Below are 10286 nucleotides of genomic sequence, written 5' to 3'. Positions count from 1 at the left end.
ATTTAAATCTTCAGTTTGTTTCATGTCATCTTGATTGACGCTTCAAAGTGTGTCCACACAATGAACCGGCTTCGTTTGGCACCTGCTGCAATGCTTCCAGTTCAGACGTGAGATCTTCTCATCCACCTGGAGACCCGGATTACATGTGTGCAGTACAAGCAACTCTACACAATAGTGACAGAAGAACGGCACGCAGAGCGAGTTAAGTGAAGAGGAATAAGTGAGTGTTTCCATTAACTCCTCAGCGCCTTACAAGAACACGTTCATGAATGAATACTTAAGAAACGCATACAGAACAAAACTTTCTACGATTATTCATGTTTTAATAATCAATCAATGCAGAGTGAACTATGGTTTGTACAATATACAACCATAATGGCCTCATTGTCCACATAAAGACAGCAGCAGTCTGAACACAGGCGTGTGTGTCTGCGCTGTCGGAGGATTACACAGAACGATGTCGACATTTTCCGGCTGTCGCCTTGCGGCCACGCAGCTGCAAATTCTATCAATTTGTCTTTTCTCTGCATCCTTGGTATTGTGACTGTTGCCTACATCGAGATGTCGAGGCCGAAATGATATAAGTATTAACTCCCTGAATAAGAAGCTGCTCACTGCCCGTTGTCTCTCTGCTGAGCTTGTTATCTTGTCATGACCTTGTTTCTTTAAAAACATTTCTTTACTGACGTTTACAAAAGAAAAACATCAACACACAATTACACTGGATATCAATTCACACGCATGTAACGATAGGAGGGAGAGCTGCTCCCCTCCCGTTCTCATGCGTACTGTTTTATCTGTTATCTGTCTCCCTTTCCCCCATGGGTCCACTTTAAGTCCAACCGCTCTCTCTTCTCCCGTCACAGGTTGCTATCAGCGGTGCTGCGGACGTCAGAGGTCGAGTCCAGAGCAACGAGAGCGAGTCTGACGGAGCTGCTGAGCCACAGATGGGAAAGGACATCATTGTGGTTCCTCAGACGATGGGCCAAGACGTACCTGCTGGTGGACGAGAAGCTCTACGAGCAGGTACGAGCTGACGCACCTCTCCATAACATCACACGTGTAGAACTCTCACCGTGCTGTGTTGCTCTCTGCAGTTTTGTCGTATTAAAAGTCTTTTCCCCACATCGCTCCTCAGATCAGCATCCCCCTGATCACAGCGTTTGGTGTAGACACAGAGGGGGCCCAGTGGATTGTGGGATATCTTCTGGAGAAGGTGATAAACAACCTGTCCGTGTGGAGCTCAGAGGCCGGGCTGGCCAACGACACCGTGGAGCTGCTGTGGCGCTGGTGGAGAAGAGGGAGAGGTGAGGACCGAGGGGGTGTACGGCTGCAACAAGCGTTTCATTCTTTTAGTCATTTCTTTAAAGAAAGAAATGCTAAAGTCCACTTCTCTTATAACGGCCGATACAATGGCTCAAGTACATCGTATAAACCGTTTCAATGTGGAGTATGATGTATCCTACTTTTCCCATAATGCAACATTAGCATTTCTGCTTTCCTAAATATCTTGAATAGTCTGAAGCCTCTTTGCTTCCTTTGACATGAGATGGAACAATTTAAAAAGAGATCCCTCCCCACCACAGACTGTAACAGACTCTCCTCTTCCTCGTCTCTTCAGGGCGAACATCGTGGTTCAGTGTGAGAGCTGGTGGAACCTGGCCAAGCAGTTTGCCAGCCGCAGCCCGCCGCTCCACCTGCTGTCCAGCTCTGTGCAGAGGTCTCTCATGAAAGCTCTGGTCCTGGGGGGCTTTGCTCACATGGACTCTGACGCCAAACAGCAATACTGGGCTGAGGGTAGTGTGTGTGTGTGTGTGTGTGTGTGTGTGTGAGAGACGTATAACTGTATGTATGTAATCGACCAGGAAGAAATGCCAAACTGCTTTTTAAATGTAAGAATGTGACGCTTGTGAGTGTGTATCGTTAATATACACGTAGAAGTATAATTTGGGTTTTGCTCAATTGTTTTGTTGTTTTGGGCTCTTGTGAAATTGTGATTGTTAGTTTGGCAGAGCAATCCCTTCGATGATCAGAATAATTCATACTGGACTTGTTGCAACACTTCACGTGTGTTTCTGTACAGATTGTTTGATTTGTGCAAAACATTAATTTATCAATGATTTAAATACCCTGTCCCATCATAAATACATAAGACTATTACAATAAATAGTAAAGACAGGCACCAGTTTAAATGATTTAATACAGACAAAAATAAAGTCTAAAAATGACATTTAAATGAACTTATCCATAATCCTGGGAGGGAGGGGGTTGAACGGGGGGAAGCATCACAGGACTGTAAAAATATTTTGCGTGAAACCAGACTTATTAAGTTCTCCGTGTTAGCAGCTCTTTAGGACTTTGAGAGGAACCACGGCCCTGGCAGACGTGCAGCCGGCAATTTACGCATTTAATTCTATAAACAGCCGAAGAATTACAAAATGTCCAGACTATTTTCTGTAGCTGTGCTTAAAAGATTGTTCTGATGAACCACAGCGTAAGACTTGAAATGCTCTCTTATATTGGTCCTAATGACATTGAACTCGATGAGTTAAGCTCTGGGAAAACTGCAACATCCCTGATGTGAGCAACACAAACAGTCATACAAACACAAAGGCTGCAAACAAATCAGAAGAGAAAATAAAGGTAAACAGTGGAACTGTCACTCAAACTATGTGTTGTAACATCAGAGTTACTGTGCACACAATGTTCCTGCGTCTCCAAGTGAAGTCCGTTAGATAATCGGCTCTTTGTTTTAGACTTTATTGTAACATCTCAGCTGTTCATTTCTCTTCAATGTTATTCGAACTGATGGAAAACTGTAACGAATGAGGAAAGTGGAACATCCAGCAGCCAACGTGCTTCATTTAAGATGTTTCACATGTGAGAATAGAAAGAGAACGGGTTAGTTCTGTAGTTCTTGATATTAAATCTCAAAACAAAACACAAAAACAAGTCGGCGCTGTTGAGAGCGGAGGTGCACTGCGAGGACACAACTCTCGCAGAGGTGGAATTATTACACGTTAAAACTATAGTTCCATTTATTGCTACAGAGGGAAATGTGACCGTTAATTGGGTTTTTGATTTCAGGTCAAATCACCCACGACTACGACAAAATGATCAAACCTTAGCAGAAAGTCATCATCGTCGTGCCCTTTGGGGAGGGGGCTTCACAAAGTCAGGTCCATGCACGCTCATCATATAGAGGACAGACGGCTTAAAGCAGCTTATGGGTCGTCGCCCCCCCCCCCACTCAGGCGAGGACAGTGCACAGTTTCACATTGTTTGCAGAAAACAAAACCACGTTGACATTTAAGGCGTTCAGGGTCGGACGCTCGCTGATAGGAAACCTGATGCCGGCGGCCATGCATCTCTGCAATCCTCTGTCATTGCCGTCAATCCCCTCACACACACACACACACACACACACACACTCACTCACTCTATATAATGAGCAATCCAGAAAACACAGGGGCTCAACAACCTTCAACAGACAATGTCACTGGCTGCTGTGACTATCTATTGTCGTCGCTGTGATTATCTGTACACGCACGCACAACATCCCCGGACCGCACAACGTTTCTAACACCACAGTCGCATACCGTCGGCGCATCATTAATTGTTGTTGAAAAAATAAATCCCGTCCGATAGCAGCAACTAGATACACTTTGCATCCCTGCAATACATTGCATTACAGTGTTCGTGTATTTTTAGAGGCCACACAGGGAGGAGCACATCGTGCACGAGAAGTTTCAAATTCCAACAGTAGCAGAAACTGACCATCTGACATCACACACACACACACACACACACAGTTAGAAATCTCAGCCCCTGAGGAAATAACCTTTCGATCAATTGTATTGCTCGACGACTCTTCGACAGCCCTGCAGATCCAGTGTGGACATTGTAAGCTGTGGTCCAGTAGATCATGTTTAACTGCAGCAGCACATCACACGTTCCCTTCAGTGACTAGAAATGTGTTGGGGAATGGAAATGCTCTTTGATTCCAACCTGCAGTATGTAGTATATAAAATGTCACAAAATATATATAAAAAATAGTCTAAAATGTGCGACAGAATGAAAATGAGAGACACTGATCTGTGTGTGTGTGTGTGTGTGTGTGTGTGTGTGTGTGTGTGTGTGTGTGTGTGTGTGTGTGTGTGTGTGTGTGTGTGTGTGTGTGTGTGTGTGTGTGAATGTGACAGAACTTCAGCTTTATAGGACAATAACTGACAACACGTCAGACAGTGAGGAAGTCTATTCTGGGAGAATCTTATGAACCGTCACAACATCCAAGGACTGCTGGACACAAAGACGTCACCTCGACAATCTCTTCGACAGCAGTGCGTCTGCTCCTCGAGGCTTCAGTCTCAAAGATACATTTCAATCCTGTGCTGCAGACCGCTTCACCGACAAACAGCTACTGCATGTCAAATCCTCCCTCACCCCAGCAACACATATTTATTAGTTCGTTTGGAGGTTCAAGCAGTCGACCTTCCAGTTCTCAAAGCCGGATGCCAGTAAGTAACTCTGCAGGAGTCTCATTTCCTACCAAGCCTTCAAACCCAACAAACAAGAACACGCTCACACAGAATCTTCTGTAAACCAAACATTGCAGCAACAAAATGCTTTTCTGCACAAAGCAAAATACGACATTTCAAAGGTTCCACGTATATAATTTGAGTCTTTGTTCGCAGATCTTTTAATGGCAACAAAGGCAAGAATACAAGCTTTAATCTCACTTCCTGGAAATCTGAGACTAAAAGAGGGTTTTAGAAACTTTCTATAGGACACTAAATATTTGCAAATCCGTTTGGCTCCAACTTCTAAAACGTGTCTATTTCATCGTCTCTAATCTCTGATGTATCCAGTTCGACAGAACAATAGCATTTCACAGCACATCTTAAAATCAAAGCACCTGATTTCTAAGTGGACATTCCTCGTTTTTTCAGCAGTATTGGAGCCACGCAAGCGTAACATCGACCTTCAACGGTACCTGATAACTGAGTCTGTGCGGTTGCAGCCCGGTATGGACGAGGCTCTCTCCCCCGGTGAGCCGAGGATCTGCAGCGTCGTGTTGATGTCCACTTCTGTCGAGTGTTTGATGGAAAACTCCATCACCTCTGAGGGGATCAACGGCGTCTCGCCCTGAGAGTCGTCTGCTAGTAAATACCCTGGAGGATGCACGGACGAAATGTTACATCCTGCTGACTTTAGGTTTCTCTAAACCTTTAACATAAAATAAACTCGCATCGGAATAAAATATGAAAACATTATTGGCCTCGTCAACAACAACAACAACAACAGGTGTGACTCAGGAACTTAACACTTCTCAACGTCAGCGTGTAAAGTCTGTTTTACACAAGTGTTCCAGTTTTAGTGTTTAATTGTACTCCACAGTATCCCCTGAACATAAACAAACCATAATAATAAAAATACAGATTTCACCACCACTCGGCCTAAATGTTAAGTAAACGTTACATTTGCAAGGCTTTAATGAAGCTGCGTCAGACAATGTTTCATTAACACAAACCCACTGAACTGGGTGGAGTTCTGTTTTTCTGTCTCGTCCACAAATAAAGTCAGTTAAGTGGGATGAAGTGCGCTGGAAAAGTTATTTGTGAACTATATAAAAGTGTATTAGAACATCATACAGCATCATACATTATTACATTACAGTTCATTCATACAGTACTGTGTGCATGTATGCTGCACACTCTGTGCCCTCTAAATATATATATATACACATATATGTTTCGACCATATTATACTTGACTGCAAATATAGTTCAAATGCAATTTTTCAGCGGGTTAGTAGACAAAAAACCCCAAAGTTTTATGTCGTGCTGCTGACCTGAGACCAGTATGATCCAGTGGATGTCCTCATAGAGGTCGTCCAGGACTTTGCGGTCCATTGATTCGGGGTCAGACGTGGCCATGAGGTGCTGCTGGGTCCTCTGGAGTTGACCGTGCAGCCGTGTCACCCGGTCCTCCAGCAGGCTGCAGGACGACGTCACAACACCAACGTTAACGTGAGAAACACAAACACAGCTTCCTTCTGAGCGCCACAATACATCTGCAATGACTGTATAATAATGCAAACTAAACGAAAGGTCAAACAGCAAGTTTTGCCACATATTTAAGATTCACGTATAAACAATATAGATATAAAAAGTGTGATGTTTGGTTAAGTTTGAAGTGTTTACGTTGTGAGCAGGGGGATACAGTGGTCAGCGGCAACACGTCCCAGCATGCCGATGCTGGACAGCTGGTCGGAGAACAACTCTCTGTCGTCTTCCTGCAGCTCGTTGATCTCTTCCTCTTCATGAGATGAGATGCCATTCACTGACTAAAGAAATTAAGAGTTCAGAGTTAAAGAGGAGGATATTGTTCGTATTGACACACTTATAAATATATATATTTATATTTTAAGAGTCTCACCAGGTTGCGGGTGCCATCAGGAGCAGCCAGGTGACACTGGATGTACGAGTTGAAGACCTGGATTGCCGGCTGGACGAAGCAGCCTCGAGGAAAATGCTCCTCGTCCTGGACGAGCGTCAGCCACGACTCCAGGAGTTTGTCATAGGCCTCCATGTAAACCATGTCGTCTTTATCCAGCTGACAGAAGACAGAAGCAGCGAATGGATGTAAACGATTTTCATGATGAAACTATTCACATCTCTGTGTTCTGCCAGAGACGAGTCGGTGAAATGAATCATTCAGGTCGATTCCACATGGAGCAGATGTCGAGGCTTTTTTGTTTTAATCACTTAAATTTGAACATTTACTGAATATCGCCTTGTTTATGTAATATAAATAAACATTAAGTCAACAGCATTCCCAACATCTGCAATGAATTCAAGAGGCTCACGAGATGATTAACAGGAGACGAAAGCAAAAAACAAAAACACAAAAAACACCAACACATGTCTGCTGCACAAAGTTATGATTATCCGGTAATCTTTAAAACATTAAGACTAAAAACATATTCAAATAACTAAAAAAGACTACGCATTTATTTTTGGACGATTTGGTCCTCAGACCTTTGAAACGTCACAAAACGTGAGCGACTGTATTCACTTTATGCTCACAGTGGACAATCACAGTATTTAAAGCAACGTTTGTTCTACAAGATGAACCTTAGTGTAACAAAGGTTGAAGGTGTCATTACTCACCACCTCCTCTAGGGCGGCACTGCGTCCGAACGAGCAGGTGAGCAGCGTGAGACAGTTGATGAAGGAGGTGAAGAGGTCGCTGGGCAGCGCCGTTAAAGTACTCCGCGGGAACATGGTGATCAGATTGGAGATGATATTGGAGATGCCCACTGCCTCTGAGTCCTCAATCTCAATCCTGGGGGGGGGAGGCAGGTAATAGAAAGTGATTTAAAGACGTACATACTTTATGTGGTAGACTTCGTACTATAGTTTGTTATTAAAGTCCACTGGCTTTATGTTTGACAGAAAATGTTAAACTGATTTTATTTTCCACTTTCAGATTCAGACCCGTGCTTTGGCCTGGGGAAGGACAGTTTCCACTCTGAGGATAAACTGGGGTCACTTTCCCGTCCACTCGCTGGTGAGGTTTGGAAACAGACGTGAAAATTGATCCTCGACTAAAACTCCGGGGCAACTTGACCCCTGAACAGTTTTCCACAGCTGCATCTGAGGTTATTTTTATGGTATTTCTTCCTCATGGTACACGGAGCAGCACAAGAGGAGAGAAAGAACGGCTGTAATTATGCTTCTCGTTTTAAAAAGGAGACTCTTATCATCACATCGCACCATGAAGCATGAAGCATGTGTGGACACGCTGAAATCACACTTTGCTCACATGTTAATTTCTAAAAGGGCTTGTAATATGGATTTTATAACATCTGGACACATTTAACCTCAGTGCCTGTACAATCAGTACAATCAATGTGAAGAGATGTTAGAGGAGATGTTAGAGGAGAGCAAGAGGAGCAATGTACTCAAGTTAACAAAGTCGTTGACACCTGATTAAATGCTGTAAGTCTGACAGACTATTCCAACACGCCGATGTTTAAACATTCATAACGTTAACAGTCAAACCTGCATTTGTCACAGTCCCTCAAACATCCAGCAACAAAACCCAATACGATCTGAACCACTGTCTGCCACAAATCTTTGCATGTTAACCATTAATTACAAACGAATAGGGTTCTTAAACTCCTCGTGAGAAGTGCCTGGGTATCTCAAAATCATTTCTCTGGGAAATCTCATTCAGAACTTTTCCTCCGCTTGAAACACACTAAAGCATGCAACAAGTGATAGCACTGCTTTACACACAACGTGACACAACTGTGAGCAGGCAGATGGAAACAAACGATAACAAATGTCAAAATTCAACGTAAGAGGAACAAAAGAAATCATGAACCAAACAAGTCAGAATTAAGTGAACCAGGCTGGCTGGGATTTATCCACAAACGTGTTTCTAATTGAGAACATACTTTACAAGAAATGTATCTGGATAGTTGCAGTACTGCAGAGAAACTCCGCAAACATATACAACCATCTAAAAACATCTCTGCAAAATACATGATCCTGTAATTCACTTATTAAGGTCACAAGAACTCCCCATGACCATACGCATATCTACAAATGTATGTGCATCCTCACAATCAAAGAACATTACAATTTAAATATGAATCATTATTCATTTTAATACTTTAAGTTGTCACAGAAAACCCTGATGAGTTCACGTTCGACAGATATTACTGATAATTGAGAGTTAAAGTTAAGTTTTTACATAAATACATTAAAGAAATAAATAAATACAAATTAATAAGGATCCGTACAGTCTGGTATTTAAATAACTCCAACAAAGCTATTTACTGATCGGAACATTTGAAAGTTGGAAAAATAAACACATCAGTGCTCGTTGGTGAACAAACCTTTTAAAAGTTTGACTTTCTAAATGACCTCAAACATATCTTTGGCATTTCTGTCCTGCAGACATACGATCAAACATATTTCTTAAAATCTAAAAGCTTATGCTTAAATGATGCATAGAGTGCAAAACCCGTTTTCTTCCTGGGGTTTCTACATTTCTGCTAAGGGAATAAAGAACTCCACAAATACCACCTCTTGGAGTTTTCTGCATATTTCTGGTGTTGCCTTTGCTGCACCAGGACAATCTCAATCCTGCATTTGTGTCCGAGCCGACACACCTCTGCACAGCCCGTCAGAGGGGAACATTGTGTGAGAGGCCTAGCTAACCTCTATCAGATGGAGTTAAATTGCGAGCAGAACTGTTCAATCATTGCAGATCGGCCATCCCTCTCCGCATGGTTTTCCAATGAGGCAATTGGAAAAAAGCTCCAAGAATAGGTGATTACAGACGGAGCAGGAGGAGGGAAGAGAGAGGGAGAGAGCCTGCGAGAGAAGAGAGAGGGAGAGACCCCTACTCACTGGATCACGTGGTCCAACAACAAGCTGGTGTGTGTGTGTGTGTGCGTGTGTGTGTCTCAGTTATTTATACACGCGAGTGTGGTCTCTTAATTCAGATCAGAACCACTTTGACTAGAGACCCACCCACAAGCGAACATAAAATCTGCACTCATTGGCTCCAGATAATCACACTAACCGTTCCCAACACCACCTTTCTGTTAAAAACCGTATACCTTTCTTCATTAGCAGTTACAAAGTGACTACATGACGGCCACAACAAGATTAAAAAACAACTATATACGAGCAGGGCTGGGTATTAAACTGGACGTTTTTGGTTCAAATGCGTGTCTGGCACGGCTGGCATCGAACATCTGGTCACATTTGTACTTTTTGTATTCTTTGACAGACAGCTCTCGCTTTAATTCGACTACATTTAAGAAAAGGTATGCGTTCGGGCTGCTTGTGTTTTAAATAACATTTGAGAAATGTTCTTCTTTTAACTGAAACAATGTATAGGTATACATCTGCACTAGTGTCAGAAGCATTTCAAGTGATACCAAGCACTCATTTGAATCAATACAATATAGAGCAGCAGCCAGTAGAGATGTTTTAAGGTGGACAAAGCGGTTGCAGAATAGTTAAAATGTTGAGTTGCTCCAAAAGAAATTTTGTAGGGGCATGTTGTCAAAATAGGTCAAATCCATTTCAGGCTTTATGACTGAACAATAAAACCTTAAATTGTATTCGAAGAGCCTCTGCAAGCCAGCGGAGAGATAATAAAATGGGGGTAATGTGTTATCGTTAAAAGTCGTGCAGCTGCACGTTGAACCGACTGCAGCTGAATATAATTAAAACAGTGGAGGCAGATTGAAATTAGGGCCGA

At 42.8% G+C, this 10286-nt stretch overlaps 2 protein-coding genes across 2 annotated transcripts in view; one reads left to right on the top strand and one right to left on the bottom strand.

The window, feature by feature from the left end:
* The window catches only part of ift88 (intraflagellar transport 88 homolog), an 18204-nt gene extending 15076 nt beyond the window's left edge, over positions 1-3128 (top strand). Inside the window, exons 22-25 of the mRNA XM_029459425.1 lie at positions 867-1026; positions 1139-1307; positions 1622-1797; positions 3088-3128. Coding sequence (XP_029315285.1) covers positions 867-1026; positions 1139-1307; positions 1622-1797; positions 3088-3128 — 546 coding nt within the window. The remainder of the gene's footprint in view (positions 1-866; positions 1027-1138; positions 1308-1621; positions 1798-3087) is intronic.
* A 1855-nt stretch (positions 3129-4983) lies between these two features.
* xpo4 (exportin 4) overlaps positions 4984-10286 on the bottom strand; it is a 33469-nt gene continuing 28166 nt past the window's right edge. The window contains exons 9-13 of the mRNA XM_029459420.1: positions 7172-7346; positions 6438-6614; positions 6203-6345; positions 5851-5996; positions 4984-5171 (exon numbers count right to left, since the gene is read on the bottom strand). Of these exons, the coding sequence (XP_029315280.1) occupies positions 4984-5171; positions 5851-5996; positions 6203-6345; positions 6438-6614; positions 7172-7346 (829 nt within the window). The remainder of the gene's footprint in view (positions 5172-5850; positions 5997-6202; positions 6346-6437; positions 6615-7171; positions 7347-10286) is intronic.

Source organism: Cottoperca gobio, chromosome 21 (genome assembly GCF_900634415.1).
Source record: "Cottoperca gobio chromosome 21, fCotGob3.1, whole genome shotgun sequence".
Classification (NCBI taxonomy): Eukaryota; Metazoa; Chordata; class Actinopteri; order Perciformes; family Bovichtidae; genus Cottoperca; species Cottoperca gobio.
Note: the sequence above shows the minus strand (reverse complement) of the source record. Positions and strands in the feature narration are given on the sequence as shown.